At 38.3% G+C, this 21,778-nt stretch overlaps 2 protein-coding genes across 14 annotated transcripts in view; both read left to right on the forward strand.

The window, feature by feature from the left end:
- Window positions 1–576: 576 nt before the first annotated feature.
- On the forward strand, window positions 577–7,243 carry LOC114873215 (histone-lysine N-methyltransferase EHMT2). The gene is made up of 12 exons (XM_029181302.2): window positions 577–1,968; window positions 2,046–2,635; window positions 2,704–2,754; window positions 2,818–2,921; window positions 2,999–3,641; window positions 3,721–4,053; window positions 4,139–4,367; window positions 4,436–4,642; window positions 4,716–4,972; window positions 5,302–5,552; window positions 5,636–5,811; window positions 6,318–7,243. Exons 1-12 carry the CDS (start codon window positions 1,136–1,138, stop codon window positions 6,478–6,480), a joined length of 3,837 nt encoding a protein of 1,278 aa, XP_029037135.1. The 5' UTR covers window positions 577–1,135; the 3' UTR covers window positions 6,481–7,243.
- An 848-nt stretch (window positions 7,244–8,091) lies between these two features.
- Window positions 8,092–21,778, forward strand: part of LOC114873253 (voltage-dependent calcium channel type A subunit alpha-1) — an 84,715-nt gene continuing 71,028 nt past the window's right edge. For all 13 annotated transcript variants that reach the window (XM_029181388.2, XM_029181377.2, XM_046288239.1 and 10 more), the window contains exon 1: window positions 8,092–8,429. The gene's annotated coding sequence lies outside the window, so the exon portion shown is untranslated. The remainder of the gene's footprint in view (window positions 8,430–21,778) is intronic.

Below are 21,778 nucleotides of genomic sequence, written 5' to 3' on the forward strand. Positions count from 1 at the left end.
CTTGTGTCAATATCGCTACTTATTACCTACAACTTATTTTTATCATATGCTGCCACGTAATGCTAAGCAATTTCTTTTTGTCGAGCGCTCATGCGCGCTACTATTATTGTATCGTAATGGTTTCGTTTTCGTAGCAAGAATTCCATTTCTTTTACGTGCCGATTAATAAAACTATACGAACCGATCGTATTACTAAGTTGCTGTAGCAAATTTAATTAATCCTATATAGAATGTTTTCCTATATTATTCGATATAAATACAAACACTGATTTGTATTCAATAATAAAATAAGGTCATTTGTACTTTGGTCTTATTTTTTTACCACGTGAATGACATACTATATGAAAATGAGAACGTCGAGTATCATTCGTAATTTATAAATTGATCATTTAAATGATATAATATAAATAGGAAATTGATTGTCGATCGTTCGTAAATATTTAATTGTTAGAAAAACGAATTTTCGAAGCAAATTAAATTACTATAAAACAATCATTTGATTTAACTGGGAGCAATGAATTACAGAAGAATTCATTATCTTTTTTGCTTTCAATGTATAGGTGCATAGACTTACAATCATGCAATATAGATATTCATAGTGTTCGTTCCTTGTATAATTTATACGTACTAGAGTATTTTTAAAGAAATATAATAACTGAAAGATATCGAATGATCTCCCAAAATTGAGAGGAAGTAAATAATTTGACACGGGAAGGGCTTAGGCGAGGATCATTTTAAAAATAAATTCATCGCTCGAATCGGCCCGTCCCTGAGCAATCAATATGGCCTCCAGGTCTACGCGGGGCACACCAGCGTAGTGTAGATATTTCTCTGAAAATCTTTGGAACAAATGGTTTCTGTGATAATAGAATTAGTCAACCTGTTGGAAAGTGTATGGAAAGATATTTTCATGGTGTTTGTTTGAATACCAGTGATAGTATTCAGTCAGAACGAAAATTAGAAGGCGTTCCATTGCTGTTTCAGCTACTTGTACTTTGCGGAAGACATCGTCAACGTTGGAGTACTGTCTGATAGTTAACGGGCGTATAGTAATAGATCAATCGACTGTCAAATTTTACAATGAGCTGACTTAATAAGGGTAAAGATTTGTAGTTTCCAGTTAAAATTTGATAATATGTCGGAGAATAAGAGTAAGGAAACTGCCACGATGGAGGGTTGTCAAGAAGGGGGCGAAGAGGAAGATATGGCTGCCGAGAGGGTCGAAGATAAGGTCAGCATCCAGCAAATTCTCGAGGGTATGACAAATGAATTTAACAAAAGTATAAGTCCCGTCAAAAACGCAGAAATTAATCGATCAGAAAAATCGGATCACGAGGAAAACGAAAAACCGGCCGCGATTCTTGATGCACCATCAGCAGTCGAAAAAGAATCCAATGGAGAGAAAAACGATGAAATTACTCCCATAAAACAAAATTCTGTCGAATCGACACCACCGGACGAAAATTCAAAAGATGATGAAAATACTGGAAAACAGGAAATTTTGAAAAAAGATAATGGTATTCCACGGATTGTCCTTACGTTTAGGACAATCGACGAAAATACAGATCATGGTAAAAAAACGAAGATATCAAGTTGTTCCTCCAACCTTACTTTAGTTCCTGATGAACTAGCAAATTGTGATCAGATTGGTGGTGTTTCTGTCAAGATCGAGAATTCAGATGAGAATTCTGACACTGTTGAAAAATCAGATTCAGAAGAAGGTAGAACAGAAGAGCCAGCCAAAGATTTTGAGAGCAAAGAACCAGAGAAAAAACCAGAGGAAACAGAAACACCAAAGGAAAATATGGAAGTACCAAAAGAGGAAAAATCCACCACTTCCGATGTAAAAGCTAAGACTGATGAAGTAAATGCTTCAACAGAACCTACTCAGCAAAGTGAACAAGCAGATAGCACACCTCCAGTTACTAGGAAAAGGAGAATAGGACGACCTAGATTAAGGGCACTTAGGTTTTTTTATTTTCTTTCATCTCAAATACATAAAATTACTACGCATGATATTTGTAAACATTCTATAACATTTTTAGCGACCACACAGAAGAACCTCCAGGTCCTAAACGTTCAGCTAGAAGACTTTGTAAAGAAACATTGAAGAGTACTGTGTTAGAGAGTGCAATGGCAAGGAAGGAAAAGTCTAATTATACAGAAGAAAATCTAGGGTTTAAAAAGCAGAGGAAATACAATAAACCAGGAAGACCTAAAAAGGTGATGCAAGGTCATAATAAACAGTTGCAAGCTAAGCCTCCTGACATACGTCAGGAAGCAGAAGCATCAATTTCTGATGGGAATATTAGTCTCTCTGAGGTAAACTCAACATTAGAATGTTCTAGAAATTCTTCCATATCAGAAAGTAGTGCAAATGATACAATCCTGGATGAATCTCAAAATTTTTCATCTGACTTTGACGGTATGCCAAAATTGTCTCCTATGATAAAAAGTTCAGAATCACAAACAAAATTGTGTAATTCAATTGGCAGTCCAACAAATGATGATATACCTTTAGCAGACATAGAAAAGCCATTTCTAAAGCCTGCTACTGGTAGACCTAAGAGAGAAAGAGGTCGTCCTCGAGGAAGTCAAGCTGCCAGGAAAATAGCGAAAGCTGATTCGTTCGAAGGTATGAAAAAAAATATATAAAATTAGTATAAAAAAGAACATGGTACTATAGAAATATTTTGTTTCCAGATGGATCTGTATCAATAGCAGAAACAGGCAAACATAATGATTATCCTGAAGGTAATATTTCATACGCGCACTGTACACGTTAATAATTACATTAACGTGTATTTAATTTTCTAGAAGGTACTGTACCCGCTAAGAGGACAAGGAGAAGCATGGCTCCAAGCCCAAGTCCCGCAGAAGGGCAAGCTTCAAAACCAGAGTCAACAGCAATTATGAGTGAAGTTAGTATATTTTATATATAAATTGGCTATTCTCATACATCGTTCATATTATATTTAATATTGATCGTGTATTTTAGACATATGGTCAGTCAATGTTATGTTTATGTCAAGTGAGATCTCAGCTGTATGTAACGATAACTGGTTCTGGGGCACCACTGTATTGTACCGCAATAGATTCTATCGACAATAGATTAGTAGGATGTTGTAACGAAGTTGATAGTAACGATGTAGCAATGAGGAGACCTAGTACACGTGTTCCTTTTATCATTTTGTGTCGGATGCATAAGGAAAGACTACTAAGACATAATTGTTGCCCTTCTTGTGGACTCTTTTGTTCGCAAGGAAAGTTTGTACAATGTATTAATGGCCATCAGTATCATCGTGAATGCGAGATATATCCGAACAAAAAAGGAGTATGTCCACATTGTGGAAACGAGAGTACAGCATACGATGTAATGGTCACTATGAGTGGTTTAAGAAAACCTGTGTTCATTCCGACACGAAAGAAATTTTCAAAACTGCCTTCTGCGAAAATGAGTTTGCCAGGGAAAGGTGACAATACGAAGTTAGCAGAACGACCCCCTAGTCCTTTAATTCAACCAGATATTATTAAAATACCTGAACCGTCTGTTAACACTGAGAGACCAGAACGTTATACAATAATGAGTCTTTACACATCTGTAAAGAATGGGGATTTAGAAAAATTGGTCAATGTTTTAGGTGTGTTACCATGCTACCTTCACTTCCGTCAATTTTATTAAAAATAATATATTATTCATAAATCATCCTAATTTTTTAGCATGTGGATACAATGCAAACCATACATTCCGAGATTACGCACATCGAACTGGCCTTCATATAGCCGCAGATAAAGGTCACTTATCTTGTGTGCACGTGTTAGTACAAGCCGGTGCTCAATTAGACGTGATGGATAGAAATCAACTAACACCGTTAATGTTAGCCGCTAGCAAAGGTAAAGCCGACGTGGTGAAATATTTAATAAGAATCGGAGCCGATGTTACGTTAAAAGGAGAAGATGGTATGACTGCTTTGCACATGGCTGCTAAATCTGGTCATTTAGATGTATGTCGAATAATTTTGACGGAATGTAAAGCACCAAGAACATTAGTAGGTAATTAAAATCATAATCAGCAGTCGATTATTGCCTTAATTTGATCTAACACCATGTGCAAGAGTAATCGTTTATGCCTTATTAGATTCAGTGGACGACGGTGGATGGACAAGTTTAATTTGGGCCTGTGAATTTTGTCATGCCGAAGTAGCACGATTTTTACTTGACAAAAAGTGTGACCCTTTGATACGAGATGCGGAACAAAACATAGCGTTGCATTGGAGTGCTTTTAGTGGAAGTTCAGAGATTACAGAAATGTTACTCAACGAGGGTTGTGATGTGAATGCTGTTAACGTTCATGGCGATACGCCTCTGTAAGTTTTTTATTTGCTACTCTTATCGTGTAAACGATATTTTCTTTATCATATCTAATATGTTGCAGACACATAGCTGCTAGACAAGATCAGTATGCAGTTAGTATTTTGTTGTTAGCTCGTGGTGCTAAGATAGGGGAAGTTAATGCAGCAGGAGAAACAGCAGTAAACTGTTGTACAAACGATGGCGATACTATGTCTGCATTAAGATTGAATGCGAAAGTTAATGAACTTTCTGAACATATGTGGGAGAAAACAGTAAAAATTTTAACTAAGTGATTATCAAATTTGATGTATCTTTCTTTCTAGTCGAATAATTTCTGTGAAAATACATTTAATGATTTACAGTGACATTTCACGTGGCAAGGAAACGAATCCGATTCAATGCGTTAACGGATACGATTCAGAAGACAAGCCAACAGATTTCCTCTATGTGACTGAAAATTGTTTCACCAGTAATATACATGTTGATCGAACGATAACATCCCTACAGTCTTGTCGATGCGAAGACAACTGTAGTTCAGAAAAATGTTTGTGTGGAAATATAAGTTTGCGATGTTGGTACGATGAAGAAGGAAAACTGATACCGGAATTTAATTATACAGGTATGCTGATCACGTGTACTAAATATTCTATATACATGCAGTGAGAGGCAAAAGTGAGTAGACACTGTTCAAAATAGAATACCTCGGTTAAAATTGGACTAAATAACTTGAGGTTTTTTGTGAAGTTATAAAAATATGTATTTTCATCGTTTTAGAAAATTAATGAATTAATTTTTCTAGCTTCTGAAAAAACCTCAAGTTATTTAGTCCAATTTTAACCGAGGTATTCTATTTTGAACAGTGTCTACTCACTTTTGCCTCTCACTGTATATGTATAGATATATGAAGGGTGCATAATAAGTATATAAGTTTTTTGTTTCTCTATTCAGATCCTCCAATGTTATTTGAGTGTAATCCAGCGTGTGACTGTAATCGTATAACGTGCAATAATCGTGTTGTACAGCATGGTTTAACCCAAAGGTTTCAATTGTTCAGAACGAAAGGTAAAGGTTGGGGCCTTAGAACGTTACGACACATTCCTAAAGGTTCCTATGTATGCGAATACGTTGGTGAAATCATTTCTGATTCTGAAGCTGATCATCGAGAAGACGATTCCTATCTATTCGATTTAGATAACAGAGTGAGTATTGAATATTCAATAGATTCCTGTACGTTCGTTTATCGCTGTGTCATTAATCATATTTTTTTTTTCTGTGCATACAGGATGGAGAAACATATTGCATCGATGCGAGACGTTATGGAAATATTGCTCGCTTTATAAATCATTCATGCGCGCCTAATCTCTTGCCAGTGCGAGTATTTGTCGAGCATCAGGATTTACACTTTCCTAGGATAGCATTTTTTGCCAACCGCGACATCGAGGCAGACGAAGAGCTCGGGTATGTTAAAAAAAACCAAAGAAAACGATTGACACATGAAAATTATAGCACATGTACATGTTAGTAAATGGCATTTCATGCAACCTTTTTTGGTTAATAAACCATTTTCACCTTTGGTTTTGGTTGGCTAATCGTTCATTCGTCGCTGATATAATTACAGTTTCTATGCCTTATTCTTTTTTCAATATTCTGCTTTGCTCTCTTTCAACACATGTCAGCTTTAATATTGTTTTCGCATCTTAAAATAGACGGAACTGACTTTATCGAGTACATGATATTTATTACCTTATTTTCCTTTTCTCTCGCTAATTTTGGAGATGGTAAGTTTGTTGGAATTCGTATTTAGTATCACGGAGGAGGAATGTGTAATATATACATATGAACGGGTTTAAAGGTCTTACAAGGAATGTACATATTTCACGTTGTTATTTTTGAACATGGATTTTTTTTTCATTAATATCATACAATTTATCACCGAAGACCAATACGGAATTGTTTGCCTTCAGCTTCGATTATGGAGAGAAATTCTGGATTATAAAATGCAAGTCGTTCACGTGTACCTGTGGAGCCGAAAACTGTCGATATTCTGAGAAGACTATACAAGTTACTTTGGACAACTATCGCAGAAAATTGCAGCAAGAAGAAATGCTGGCAGCTCAATCATCGTAATCCTAACTCAATTTAGCTAATTTCTATTGTCAACTGTCTAAGCTGTTTTATTTGACGCACTTCCTTCTTACTACTTGGAGTGTTAACGGAGAATCTCTAACAACTTTTTAATTCATTTGGATTGATCTTTGTAAGTGGATCGTGAAATTGAAGAAGAATTACAAGTACAAATGGTGGTGGGATTTTAACGTGTCGGATGGACAATTAAAGAACGAAAAAACGAATTGCCTGTTCGAGTTAAGAAGGAACTACGCTTTTCCTATTCCAGTTCGTCAACTTCGAACACATGTCCATATTAATTTACTAATAAATTTTTTTTATGTATTTTCCTATTTTCGCCGATTCTCTTGTAAAGCAAGCAAATGATCTTTACGAGATGTGCCACTTGATTTTTCTTGAAATAATGATACGCATAATATATATATATAAATATATATAATTGTTATAGAGTATTCGTACGAAATGTACGGATTGTAAAAACAAATTTGTGCTGTTTTGTAATCGTTATAGTTTTGTGAACGAACCGTGTGGATAGATCAAGGTAAATTAATTGTATATTTACGTCGTGAATGAAGTATGCATGAAACTCGTAACAAATTTGTTATTATAATTGAAGTTACGAGTTTGATATATGCCTAAATAATTTCGGAGAATGATTGTTTACAAATGTTCGTTTCATTACGAACACTTTAGAACATAAGAATACACCGTTTTGTACAAACTACTGAATTTTTTGTATAATAAAGAATGTAGTTCTTTTTAACATAGTTTTTGTCATTTCCAGTGTATTCAATTTCAAGACGCGTGTACGATGTGATCTTCGCTTTCCATCGTACAAATCGAACTCTTGTTCGATATAAAGCTGATAAAAGTACCTCTTCTAAACGAGCCAGAAGATGGCGTTAAATGGTTCGTTTTAACAAAACAAAACCGTGAAAACGAATGTTTTATGCATGTAACTGCATATTTCTATTTTATCGACGAGCTATTTCTCTTTGCAGCTGACGGTTACGCTTTAAAGAACTACATGCATTCTGACCGTTCCACTATGAGGGCGTTCGTAATATGCGCGATAATTCAAATTGTTCGAAGAAATATTAAAAACCTACCTTTTCCGATGAACCATGCATTGAATTCGTTGCCATCGTGCCAGGATTGACCTTAATTCTTCACTGCAAAAACAGCTTTTATGAAAAAGTATTATCCACTTTGAAAAAGTACCACCATTTTGAACACTGCACTTTCACGTAATACTTGAACCGGAACCGGAACCAGAACCGGAAGTTCTTCGTCCACCATGTTTCTCACGTACGTCCCGCCAAAAAAATACGTTCGCTAGTACTTTACTCGACGATAAATAATTGACAACTTGATGTATATTTCACGAATCGGAGGAATTAACTGCGTCTTAATTTTGCTCTATAGGTACAACAGCAACGCAATTAGACGTACGACTGGCGAAATGAAATACTTACGAAAGCCGTGTGCTGATTACACGTGATTGGCGGAGGAGGCGGAACGAAGCTCGACGCTGATTGGTCGTTGCGCGGACCGCCGCTGGGGAAGACGAAATTCAAGCGAAGAACCGCCAGTTAGTGTAGTGACCGTCGAGCGCGTGCCAGCGTTATGCGTAGCTGCGTAGAATCGTAGTGTGTTTTTTTCATTTAAATCGCGTTGCGCGTTTGTGACAACGTTCAATTACAAGATCCTTTATCCGTTTTCGGTTTTTCTTACGATTCGCCTGATCTACGATCTTATTTTTTAACATTTGTCTCGTATCGAAACACGGTTAACGATGACACGCCGCGCTGTCATGGTGACAGGTTCAGTGACAGTGAATCAGTGGTGGTGAACATCATCGAGCAGCGATTACTATGATGACCAGCTGACGGATAGATTCCTCTTTTGCGTCTCTACGACGTCAACGGGGTTGTCAAAAATACTGGAAGGTAAGTCTAACCTCTTTTTCGATCTTCTTTTTTCGAAACAATTTAATCGTCTGCTAACGGTTGGTAACAATCTTTCCAATGGCGTATGAAAAGTAACACTACGAGAATCAAGTCAAACACCATTACATATTTCACAGTACAAAAATATATAGATATCGAAAAAGCATGCAAACTACTACACGACGATTACGGATTATATTTGTTCAACGTTTGGAAACGTATCTTTTATGTTATTTTTCTATACGTACACGTTCTGAATGCTGGGTTAATTGCATACAACTCGCTACGTTGGAATGACATTTTCCTCTCGAGAAATATATTCTGTTAGAAATAAAAGTTACAATTCTTTGTAAGAGAATAGTTGCATATGTACACTCATTATAATTATTCCTGTTAATCAAATAACGTATAAATTCCCACTAATCTCGTCTCAGAACAGTGTAAATGTACACTCGGAGAAAAATAATAAAAATGTCGTTTCAATTGAACCCAGAAAAATTTTCTGGCTCAATGTTAGCATTGTTCCCACGCTTATCCGTCGATCGCGTCTTATCGAGCATCTAAATGGATGTAGAAATAAGAAACGGCATGGTGAAAAATTAGGACGGAATTTGTAATGATCTTTATTTAAGGCCGCGACTCGGTAGAACGGCGGGGGGGTCGATTATCAAGGAGGATCTTCGTGTTAGCGGGCGAACACCTCCGTTCTGCCGGATGTACAAGAGAAATTACGCGTGCATGTTGTACGATTGTACAGGAGGGTAAAGAAGTAAAGGAGACGGCGAGATCGCAATCAAAGTAGAAAAGCTTTGGCTTTCGTATAATCTTTGTCGTTCCTCTGTATTGACACGCTACACGGTACGTGTACAGAAGAAAAATTGCCTTTGTATTTCGTGACCGTACTGGTTTTACTTCCTACAGATTTGTAAACACGTTTAGTCTGTTATCTTTCGACGAAAGCAGGCTCGACGGTCGTATTCTCTTGTACAGTCCTTGGTAGACGTTATAAACTATTCCATGAATCGGGTGTGTTGACAAAACAAGTTTCTCGTCTCATCAAATGCTGAGGGAAGCAACTTGTCGCGTTTCATTGGAGTGGAAAGGGAAGAAATTCGTTTCCTCTGTTGAAACGACGGTACTAGTATCCGACAAACTACGGAAAATATCTTTTACCTTCTCTCTAAGAAGCTTACTCGTGAACCTGGAACGCGAAGACGTGGAAAATTCGGAAAAAAAGTATCTAACGAATCTTCAACCCTCCTTTTGTAAACACAGCAGAAATATTATGTTTTCCGAGACCGTCAAAGGAAGTCGAGAGGTAGGAAACATCGAAATAAGACGAAACCTATGCTTTTAATGTTCGATTCTCTAAAATGTGAAATTTGTCGGTGTGATATTTTCTCGATAAAAAAAAAAGTTTCCTCGTGTCCCTTCCGATAAATAACTGTTATAAAACCGTGAAAATATTGTTTCTATTTCCGAGTACAAATAACGCGACACGAGCAATTTATTTCTAATATTGGAAACAAACATTGCAATTGTGTTCACACTTTAATTAACGGTAGATTTTTTCCAGGGCCGGTCCTGGGCCCCAAAGGTCCAGGTCCCCCATAAGACGATTTTGCGTCTAAAAATGCAAGAAGAGTAATTTTATTTGAAAATTAATCGATGTAAATGCAAATCTAAATTAGTCATACAAGCTTCATTATTCATTACTAAACGGGATTAACCCTTTATGTCATATATGTGAAGGGGTTCTTTTTCGGAGCTCGCCTAGGACCCCCGAAACCTCAGGGTCGGCCCTGCCTCTTTCTAATAGAAACGTTTTGTGTTTTTAACCTTTTACTTGCCTTATGAAAGACAGTGTCTGAATGTACCTAACTGAAAGAAAATATAGAATGAACTCTTTAACGAAGGTAGACGCTGAAAAAGTGTAACGAGAGAGACCGGTTAAAAAAACGTAGAATTTTTAATGAAATTTTGATAGAGTGAGCTTTAACTAAAAGAAAGCAGGGAACAGACAGTTTGTTCGTGGTACGGTTACAAAAAGCTCTCGTATTTCCATGCAATCATTCTATGCAAACTTTATATCCGCTTCTACAGCCACGAATCTATACAGTCACATTGGCACATGTATGGCTGCTGCTACCAGACATTGTAATCGACTCTTTGATACTAGCTAGTTCCGGGTCTAGAATCAGTATTATTCAAATTCCTCTTTCCTGAAAAATCTGTAATTTTATTCTATGACATACGTGAAAATCAAGCAATGACGTATCGAAATTAATTAATTAATTATTTCATTGAAATTCAATTGTTCGTTATAGATGAATAACATACGTTCTTTTATTGCAACAGTTATATTATAATATGATATTCTAAAATTAATTGGCGTATTTATTCATTATGCGATGATTATTCATTGGATAATCCGCTAACATTAAATTATTACAAAGTGACCGGGGAGCTCAAATCCGATCCGTCCAATTTCGTCAGTTCACGGGACTCGATCAAAATTTATCTAATATTGCAAAAACGGATAGATGGCAAGTAGCGTTATTTACCGGATAAACTTCAATTATCGTAAAGCGTCAAGGGGATGAAATCGGGAGGGGCTCTGTTTCGCGTAGCTTGTAGTTTAGGCGGAGTCCCTCGGTACGGGGACTAATTACGCAAAATCTCGTCTGAATCAATCAAAGGGTTTAGGTGTTAATTGGGAATACGAAGATAGAGACATTCGGTTATCCACACTAGTGGAGTTAATTCTGGATACTTTTAAATTTTTACTTAAATTTATTCAAATTATTTAATATATAATCATTTATATTTTATATTCTAATCATTGTTTTTTAATTACAACACGGAATAGATTTTTTTAATTAAAATTTTAAAGCATTTACAAACGAAATCGTGTGAAAATATTAAGTATTACAATAAAAATATTACGGTATCAATTTAGCATAGCAGAATATACATTTTCTGCACAAATATGAAATAATAAATATTTTTATTCAGTGTTCAGAATTAATTCCACCATTGCACATTTTAATAATTGTATTTAAGGATTGAATTACATGTACGCAATGTATCCTGAAAATTGAAATTATTAGTTGGATCATTTGTTATTGGTTGAACAAGAACAGGAGCATGTGTATTGATTTTCAAGCTGATTATAAGGGACAGGAGAGTTTGTCCTCCATTCTAGGACGAGCTTATCGCAGGCGAATACTAATTTCGGTGTTCGGTCGTTTGGAATAGCGATCGGGAGTCGTCAAAAGCATTTCGCAAAGGGTTGGCCATCGGACAAATCCGATGGTTCCTAGATCGAATCGAATTACACGCAATAGAATGGCCAGGCTGTGAACTCTGTTGGTCGTCGCGCCACGTCGAAACGGTCCGCGCCGTTTTGATGCCAGTTCACTCGACAGGGGGTAATTATGAAATGGCTCGGCTTATCTGCGCGCAATTCGATCGCGAATTAATCTTCGCTCTCTGTAGAACATCGAACCTACTTGTATCATTCATTTACCTAGTCGCGTGATAAATTGATTCAAAGGGAAACGATTTTACGCGCGAAGATTTACCGTTGAAGCGCTGAAACTTTTTGAGGACAAACGAGATAAAGTTGCTTGCACTCGGTCAGATTTTTAAGAGCTTTCCTAGCCAAGAACATGTTCGCTCCTAGAGTAATGTCGACTTTTGCGTGGCTGGCGACTTAATCAAGGAATCAGTGATCTCGATAGTTAACCAGGAAGAATTTTCTAAAACGAAGTCTTCCAGCCATTTTGCTATGTAGGGCGGATTGCCGGCGCCAAGGAGTCGGAACTTTTCCCGAATGCTACAATGCGACCAATGTGGGTTCATGTGGCACAGTAGATTTACGATACGCCGATTGCTATTCGGGGTAAAGTAACGAGACACTGGAAGAGATTTGGGTAACTCATCATTCCTGGAACAGTTTCCGATGATTCAAACGAGGAATCACCTACTTTGTATTAACAGTATTAATGAAACACTGGAATTTTTATCGAAATTTTTAGCTTCAAATTGACACGCTATAAGAGGTATTTTGTGATCCCTTTGTGTCATCGAATCCTATCAGAGTTCCTATGTTTCGATATCGTCTATTCGATAGGCAGAAACTTAACAGAATGTAATACGATATTATGCAACGGATGAAAAGGAAAGAGAAAGAAAAGGGTTGAAGGGTTGGCAGGTGGCTGGAGAGCACAGGGTCGTACGCCACAGGTCGAAAACACGGAGGAAGAGAGACAGAGGGTTGGGTTAAATGGCAAGAGAAAGAGAGGGTGGCAGGTAGCAGGGATGGTTATATATAGCAGCGTGCCCCGGGCATCGATCGACGGAGCCTGGGAGTTCAGATTCGACACTGTTCGCTCGCACAGCCTCTGAATCTAAGCTCGCGATCCACCGCGTCCTTTTCCTGCTTTTTCCTGCTTTTTCCTGCCTCCTCTACGCGTTTCATTTTGTTCGAAAGTCGAAACCTCATCCTTCTCCTTGTAATCTCATCCCCCGAGGCCTGAGTTTTTGATAGCCCTCGCTGTTACATTTGTATTCGAACTTGTGCCATTTGTCCTTTTTGTTTAATCTGTCGCACAATGAGCTGCGTTAATATTCTTTAAAAAAGGGAATATGATATTTAGGCTATTATTGCTCGATTTTTGGTTTGAACTCTGTATAGAGCGATCTGGAAACGATTTTCATGGATTTCCCCGTGTCACTTTCGACCCGTAGAAAAGGAACGGCAATAACGTTGTCGGTGGGATCAGTTCAATCGAGAAAAGTGCAGCGACACGGTGTGCCAGAGGCAATTGGGTTCTCCTGGCCGGATGGCGGGAGTCTGCGACTTGTTGCATTTCCTGGAAAGCATAGCCAGATTGTACGCGACGTTTCCATTGCTGCTTCACCCAGATAATATTGATTTTTTGCATCGATTCGACCGCTCTTCTCCACCTACCTGTACACACGTTTTTATGACTGGAAAATCAGTTGAACCATTACGTTCGCTTTATTTCCCTTCGTTCCGATTGTTTCAAATATTGTCTCTTTTGCGTATTTCCACATTTCGAATAAAATGGTAACTCGGAGCTCGTTAAAAATGTCGTCAAGGATAAACGCTTACGTCTGTTCACGTTTTTTGAAAATGTTTCACAGAAAACGGTTGTTTACGTGGCAAATTTTTTTATAGAATTATCGCGATGACGTTCTTCACCTTTGTACACCGTTACAACCGAAGTTTGTTCTTTCCTTCGAATACGTTTATAAAGAACCTTATCTCGTTTGATCCGACCTTTTCTGCGAAAATTGACGTGAAAACTGAAAAGTTCCCTGATAGAAGTCTGTCGATCTCGCTCTGGCGAACGTTTTCCAAGACAAAGAGTGCATAGCGCGGTTGCTTTTCTCTCTTGTTCCTTAGTTTGTTCGAGGAGCAAGCTCTCTTCATCCTCTAGTTATAAATTAGTTTTTTATTGAGCGTTTTTAGACGAGCGAGATCCTTTGACAAACGCACCTAGCAATTTCCATGCTTATTGCTTCCTCTGTTATGGAGTTTTATTCGTCTCGTTGCTCGGATATAACGATAGCCGCGAATATTATGAAACTTACTGTTACGACCGTGGTCTGCTTGATTATCGCTCGGAACCATCCTTCGTATCAACAACTACGAAGAACTTGTTCATTAAACATATAGAGTTAACTCTCTATTGCATTCCGTTCCCAATTGGGAACTTAAATTTCAAATGTTCTATAGTAAATTAAGTAGACAATACTGAAGACTCTGAGCACGTTGGTTCCAAGCTTATGAATAAAAATAAATATTATTTATTTCATGACAGCTATATATTTATATTTTTTCCAACTCGTCATCAAAATTCATACAATAAAGGGTTAAATACGCGTAGCATCAAAGCGGTTCATTTAATTAACACAACAATTAATGTATTCAATTATATTCTCGTCCCATCGATCGGGTAGGTTTTGTTTCGATGTCTAGACTAATTTGAGAAGACAAAGCAAAGGCGAGTCGTTTACCTTCGACTTATTTTTGCCCGAGAAATCGCTCCATTTACGGCTCTACCACGATCACAGCCAACCTCTCTATAAACGCTTTAACGATTCAGTTGATCCTAGCGCGCTAACGCGTATCCTAAAACTGACATTTCCTACTCTAATTAAGAAAAATCAATACTCACCTACCTGCTGGGCTCGTTTTGTCCGGGATCGGAGGGATTCCACGGGTCTGAATTCAATATCCGGGCGAAAGGTTTTTCGCGATTGTTTGTTTAATTAATTTACTCTTATCTCACGAAACCGGCTGCCAATTTATTATCCCTGACAAGGTATCGCGGGGCTCGATTTTCAGAAAACCGAGCCATAGTTCACGCTTGGTCGTAGGGTGGTTGAAGGGTTGAAACGAGATGGAAAAAGCGTCTCGTTCGGGGAGCATCGATGGTACCGTCGATAAAGAGATAGTTTTCGTTGTCAAAGCAAATGTAATTAAACAAGCGTTGCGGTGGCGCTTGATGTCGCAACAGTATTTTGACAATTTAATGGAATACCAGCATCCTTGGGCCTATCTATCGAGTCAGGTATTCGCGTCAAAGGTTTCATTACTCGAAGCGTTCCGTACGCAAACACCACCTTCGTTCGACTCCATTAGGTCCGACGAATTTAACGTGCCTCCACAAAGCCACCGTCGAGTTTCTGACAGACGTACGTCCACAAGGAGGCTTGCAATTTCAAACCATGCAATGGCCACAGCCTGTCTCCCACACCTTTCACCCTCTCGCGACAGGTGCTCTTTGCCTGTCTTTTTCACTCCATAATAGAATCTTAAGGGGCTATACCAGTGTGACCGCTCTAAAATCAGGTGATTTTCGGGAATTTTTTTTTTTAAAGAAAGAGTACATCCCATGTTTTTAAACTTCAGGGATGTATTTAATTACAAATCATATATCTATAGTAATTTTTTGGTACAAAAATAATAAAAAACAAGCGACTTATGCGCTATCTCCCAGCGCTCCAAAAAAAAAAGTTGCTCCACTGCTGCATTGATTGCCGCCGCCTGAGTGCTTAAAATAAAAAATAACAAAAACGCTGTTAAACTAGAAGGTATTCTCCGTACTATGAACTAGGATTTTTGAAAAATATCAAAATCTGACAAAATGGCGAAGTTTTGAAGAAAAAAATAGCAGTTTTTTTTAATGCCAAATTGACATTTTTCATCCAATCAAAAAAATCCAAGTTCATGGTACGACAAAACATGTACTGAACACGCTGAAAAAGTTTCGAGTCGATGCAATAATTTGTATTCGAGTTAGAGCTGCAGCAAATTTGAGAAATACCGTTTTGAGAAAAACGCGATCCAGCAGTTACTCTTTAGAACGCTACCATTCCTAAACTATTTGAGATTCGACCTTAAAATTTTAATATAATATTCTAGAGAGTATAGACTTTTAAAAAAAGGAAAAAAAAATCGGTTTTTCAAAAGTGTTAGACTGGTATAGCCCCTTAATATCTATAATAGGACATCGAGGAAGGGTTGAAGTATTACGCGACAATTTTCTTTCGAGCATCACTCGGAGCACCTATCGTCCCTTGGAGTTCACCCTGGCGCACCAGGACCTTTAGCTTCAACGCTCCATTTCTCGAAGATGAGATCGTAGGAAGTGACTGGTTGCTCCCTTTTGTCGTTAAGATCTTATTGTAGTTGGCGAAAGTTTACTTGGCGTCGGATTAAAAAGAGACTTCCAGCGACGGAGTTACATTGTACGTAGAGTGTTTGAAGAGTTCTGGCAATTATTTTCTTTCGCGAATAGAGAGTGGACAGAAAATGGTCAAACTTGTCATTCTTCCAGATATTGAATTATTAGTAAGTTGTTCTATTAACCTGAAGCATAAATTAATGATATTTAAAAGAAGATGGATGCTCTTTCGTTGAGCAGGTGTCTAACAGCGCCGAGATACGATATTAATTACATGTCTTTTGTCGGTTTCTCAGAGCGGATTTCCCGCTCTTTGAGTTAGTTCTCTATTCTGACAGATTATTAATCCTTCAGCAGACTCGCGGCTTTGGTGCACAGGTGTGTGTTTCAAATGCCAAGGGTTCTAACAAAATCTGCTTTCATAATGCAAGTTTTTTTTTTTAAATATTCTTTCCCGAAGTTCGGTACGATTCGAGTTAGAAGGAAAAGGCAGAATCGAGCCTAGCAACAGGTGGAGCCGGTGATTCCGAGCTCATTGCAGACCAACGAGCGCAAACGAGCCAGCGAGTAATCGATAGTAATTATCCACTTGCTCTTGCGCGTAAATATCCTCGCAAACAAGGCTCGTTGTTTCTTTTGCTATTTCTATTGTTCAGATCGCAAAAAGTGTCGACCTATTCTTTTGAACCACCCTGTATTCCTTGCTATCCTTTCGCGTTGCATCACTCGCTCATCCGCTTTGACCGTCTCCGGATCGTGCGTAATTTTCCAGTGGTAATGTCGTTACACAAGGAAATCGTCTATTGCCTATGCAACAGGCTTTCTATGGCACGTGTACCGACGTGTGCAATGATCGTTTAATCCTCGATGTACGTATGATAAAGCCCAGTGACAGGGTTCGTCGAGAGCCACACGTAAGTCTACAAATACATATTTAATATCGGAAAGAATCTCTGGGATACACTTTGAAAAAAGAAATTTTCGATATAACAGAGTTTTATTTAATCACACCTCTAAGACGATAAAGGTGGGATTGTTTTTATAGCTATGAAAGTAGTAAAGACCTAAGCGTTATCGAGGTTTTCCTTTCGTGAAACGTCTGATTAATGTTTCGGTCGAATCACTTTTAGTAAGTGGTTCTCCTTTTACGAGAGACACCTTTAACTCATTTTTTATCAAATGATGGGTTCTCTCCGGCACAGCGGGAGGGTATTGGTTCTCTCAGTTATTTGATCGCAGAAGAGAAGACGTCTGTTTTCGGATGAAATAGATTTGTGCCGAGAAATCTTTTCAGAAGTTTCACACAATAATCGATAAGATTAAAGGGAAAGGTTGATCGACGTGTTTGTAATTAATTGAATTTCATTCCTATGCTACTTTGAACTTTACCTTTCGAACTTTCAAAGTTTACGAACATTTTGGATCAAGGTTTAAGTTTTGGGTTTGCGCCTAAGGCGCGCTTATACCACGTAGGTTTACAAAATTTGGCTTACATATTTTCTAGGACGTTATGTAACCAAAATTTCTATCGTTAATCCGTGAAATTTTATCGGCGAGACAAATCGTTGCTAATTGTAGCTCGGGGCAGGAAGCGCTTGTAACGGAGTTACTAATTAGCATTATCTGGCACGAGGCTCGTGTATTATCCCTGTTTAATCAATGATACTCCTTAGCTTCCGTTAAACACTGACCATTATCACATGGTCCGAGCAGCAATCCTTCGTGGCAATTGAAATCAGCTTTTCATTCATCAGAAATCAGCTTTAATCTTTACGCTATAATTCCAAGTGAAATTATCGATTTACGAGCCGGGGATTAATCTCGAAAGGATCAGCCTCGAATTCCATCTAATCCTGTATAATCTTCATCTTAGTTTTTGTAATCCGAACGCAAGACCCGGAAGATGATTAATTATCTCCGTAATATCACTTACGCAATGGGATGAAAAATTCTATTTTCGAAATTTTTACAACTGACAAGAGTTACGGGTAATTGACGTGGATGAGGGAATTGTACTCGCAAGTATTTACATTAAGTATACATCGAATTCTCGTTATTGTATAATATAATATAGCCTGGATAAATCTTTTAATCGTAAAAGGAAAGCATCGAAGCTAAAAGATTTCTTTATCGTGAACAATTGCACGCTCTTTGTTATGCAGCACTTTGCTATTGAATATAATTTCCTCTAGAGAGAATGAAACTCGGCCATATAACAAGCGTTATCCGTGCTTGTTCAGCGTAGATAAGGAATCATCGTTCGGATAAGAAAAATCGATACACAGGCAGTCGTTAAATACACCTCGTAACTGGGTCTGACTCGTACCTGGCTTTTACTACTTACTACTGTTCGCTTCGGCTTCTCTGTAGATGAAAAGAGGTTTAAATTTGTCTTTTCAGTAAGTTTTTCGACGATACAGAATCGAAGGATAAGAATTTGCATCGTTTTTCTAGCTTGAAATTTGCGAGGTGCAGAGATGCGTTTCCTGTCTTGCTTTTCTGGATGATCCTTTGGTAATTCTGGTCACGTTTCTCCGTTGCAGTCCATAATGAAACGTTTTAGCTGCAATGATTTCACGCCGTGTAACAACAAATTGACCGAAACGTGTTTGTGAATAAATAAAATTTCTACTAAGGCTTTGTATTATTGCCTCGAGTGATTCGTTTCTTTTTTTTTCAATAAATCTTTGACAACGATGACAAAGGGAATATCTTACGTGAACTTTCTTCTTAGTTTTGTTACGCCTTTGCACGACGGTGAAAGCCCGAACGGAAATGGCGAAGAAAGTTGGCTCCTTTCAATAAACCAGCAGGAAGATACATGAATCGTTTTCCATATATCGTACGCTTCCAGTGCTTACGTAAACTTGTATCTTGAACTGGAAAAATATTGCATCAGAACGGGTTGTATCGGGGAACGATTAAATTTTAATTACACTTGAAACTTTTTAGATGTTAATTAGTAGCATACGATGAAACATCTTATTTTCTATATCTACGGTATATAAGATCGATCGAGGAAGAAGATGGATTGAAGGCATTCAGTTTCCAAGATCGTGGAACAGATTTGTACGAGCCGTAACTTCCGTTAATTAAACGAATCGTCCGAACGAGAGACGGGGTTCGTTTCATCGTTATCGACCCTCCTTTCAACGTGGAACCTCGCTGAAATATTCCATCGCATCGAACCAGTCGCACGGTGTAGTCGAACGATAATGAACTGTAATTCAATTTTGATGAACGTACACCGACTGTCTCGTTTCTTCGCGTTACTTGGAGTGTCGCTTTAATTACCCGCACATTTTTAACCCGCGTATTTCGTTACGCGTCAGTCGCCGTCAGAACGTTTTTAATCGACCTCCGGCAACTCCACTTTGGCGAAGTTGAATTACACGCAATTATGGCTTGTGCCTCGTTGCGAAACCGTCAACGCTAAAATTAACGATAACGATAACGATGGAACGAGCATGATGTTCCGTTGGCTAACTTTGTAATTAGTTAAATTTCTGTGACGTGGATGCTCGACTTTTTGAACGTTTCGAACGGGCTGCGTTGCGACGACGACGATGTAGACGTCGACGTTGACGGTTATTTCAAGTTTTGTCGCTGGTAAACTTGCTATTCGATGTTTCTTCCGGTAGGAAGTATCGATTGTTTCTCAGCAACCCTCGACACTTGAATTTCGCGTTTGACGACCAACAGTGGGTACGTAAAAGTTTTCTTGGAAAATTTCTAATATCATTATCAGAGTGATAATTATCATTCAAGTGTCAGAGTCGTCTCGATACGAGATGGATTTAAGGTTGGGTCTCGAACGACCCAACATCCGGGGTTCGATGGTTAATGAAACCAGGGAAGGTAGCCTCGAGTAATGATCCCTCCTCGTTCAACCGAGTAATATCTTTAATAAAGCTCGGATTCAACGAGTTTCATTGGCAAGCGGCGCACAACGTTATTTCGACCCAGACGATATCGATCCCGCGATATTCGACGGACTGACTGGAGAGAGCAACGTTGTTCCAAACATACGAGCACGCAGAATTTCACGTCGGTGTGGTTATCGATGCAGCCGAGCAACAGGGTGCCGATACGTTTCTCTCGTTTTCGAGTAGCTACGAAATTTCGGCACCGATCGAACCCGACAATTCGTCGATTTCTCTACCCGAATCCTACCCTGTCGATCCACGCGTTTGTTTCCTTGCACCTCTCGTCACCTTTCATTTCCATAACGTTTGCAAAAGGAAGAACTCGATTTAACGCTTTTCACTGCTGTTTATTAACTTGTCACGTTTCCTTCTTCGCCTTTCGATTCTTCTGCTTTGACAACACAACTTTCACGCGTTCATCTAACGAAAGCTTATAGTTATTTTTGCCGCAGCCTGTGTTAAATCTCGGCTCGTTCGGTCTATTTTTTTTCAACAGTTATTTATTTTTCTGTCGGGCGTATTTGGAAAAAAACGTCACGGTTTCATTCCGACGGGGAAAATTGCTGTAACGATGACGTTCGGGCAATTCTCGTCGTGGTAAAAATGAGTTTCATACTTTCCGTCTTTTTACAAGGCGTGTGAACGACAAAAATTTTCGTTCTTCACTGGTCGTTCTTGGCAGATGGATAAATGATACGTAGATAAAATAGTGGCAATTTAAAAGTGGCCTGTTCGAAACGCAACAGCGTGCTCGTTTATCTTTGTAATTTTCAAAATATGGTACATGAAGTTTGCCCGCTGGCAGAGTTGGATTAAGTTCATTCGTCATAATCGGGATACCTATCCGTCTTCTCGGAATTTTACCTTTTTCGTATTTTTCTTTCGACGCTACTGGAATACGAGTGTACATAACATTATGGAATGCACGTTTCTTTCTTTTTTTATATAATATAAAATATTCCAAATAATCGATATCGAGCTTACGAAATTCTTCGCGTATCGAAGGTTTGAGGCACGCTGTTAATCGGGTTGAAAATCAAGAAGTAAAATAGGCGTGTAATTTAGCTAACCGTTTATGAAGCATTAAATTCGTTAATCAGTGTTTCCCGGGCAACGTAAATGAAATCCTGCGTTCAACAAGTTTTGCGAACGAAACAATTAGAGTTGTGTTAAATACGACCGAAATTTGCTTTGTTCATTTTCTAATTTATCAAACGGCACGTTTGTTAGTTATCGAGTACACCATCGGGATCGTAAATGGCTCGGTTAATTACCATAAAGTTGTCATTTCTTTTAACGTCGAAAAGAGTGTAAAAGCGTCGCGTACGGTTTTACGAGGTTCTTTACGGTGCTGGTCGTTCTTTAGGCAGTTATAGGGCGAGATCATATGGCCTGAATGCAAATTACTACAATCTTGACGAGTGGGAACGATATGATGGTTGAAAAATGCGATAAGAAAATCGATAGCCTCCATCGAGATTGTTTAAATTACCGATAAGTCGTTCGGACAAGGCGATCGATATCAGCGAAATATTAGACGTTTTGATGCTTCATTTTTAACCCTTTGCACCCGTATTTATATTTGAGAAGGCTACCAATTAACTCGGAATTTATTTTATTTTATTATATATATATATTTAAGCAGAAACTTAAAGAAAACATTGTAACAAGGGTCCCTAGAATGAAATACTAATGTTCGGCG

Source organism: Osmia bicornis, chromosome 12 (assembly GCF_907164935.1).
Source record: "Osmia bicornis bicornis chromosome 12, iOsmBic2.1, whole genome shotgun sequence".
NCBI lineage: Eukaryota > Metazoa > Arthropoda > Insecta > Hymenoptera > Megachilidae > Osmia > Osmia bicornis.

Coding starts and splice junctions, on each gene's coding strand:
- LOC114873215 (XM_029181302.2), top strand. CDS start 1,136: ATGTCGGAGAATAAGAGTAAGGAAACTGCCACGATGGAGGGTTGTCAA. Junction 2,922..2,998: donor CAACAGCAATTATGAGTGAA/GTTAGTATATTT, acceptor CGTGTATTTTAG/ACATATGGTCAGTCAATGTT. Junction 4,643..4,715: donor ACAGTAAAAATTTTAACTAA/GTGATTATCAAA, acceptor AATGATTTACAG/TGACATTTCACGTGGCAAGG.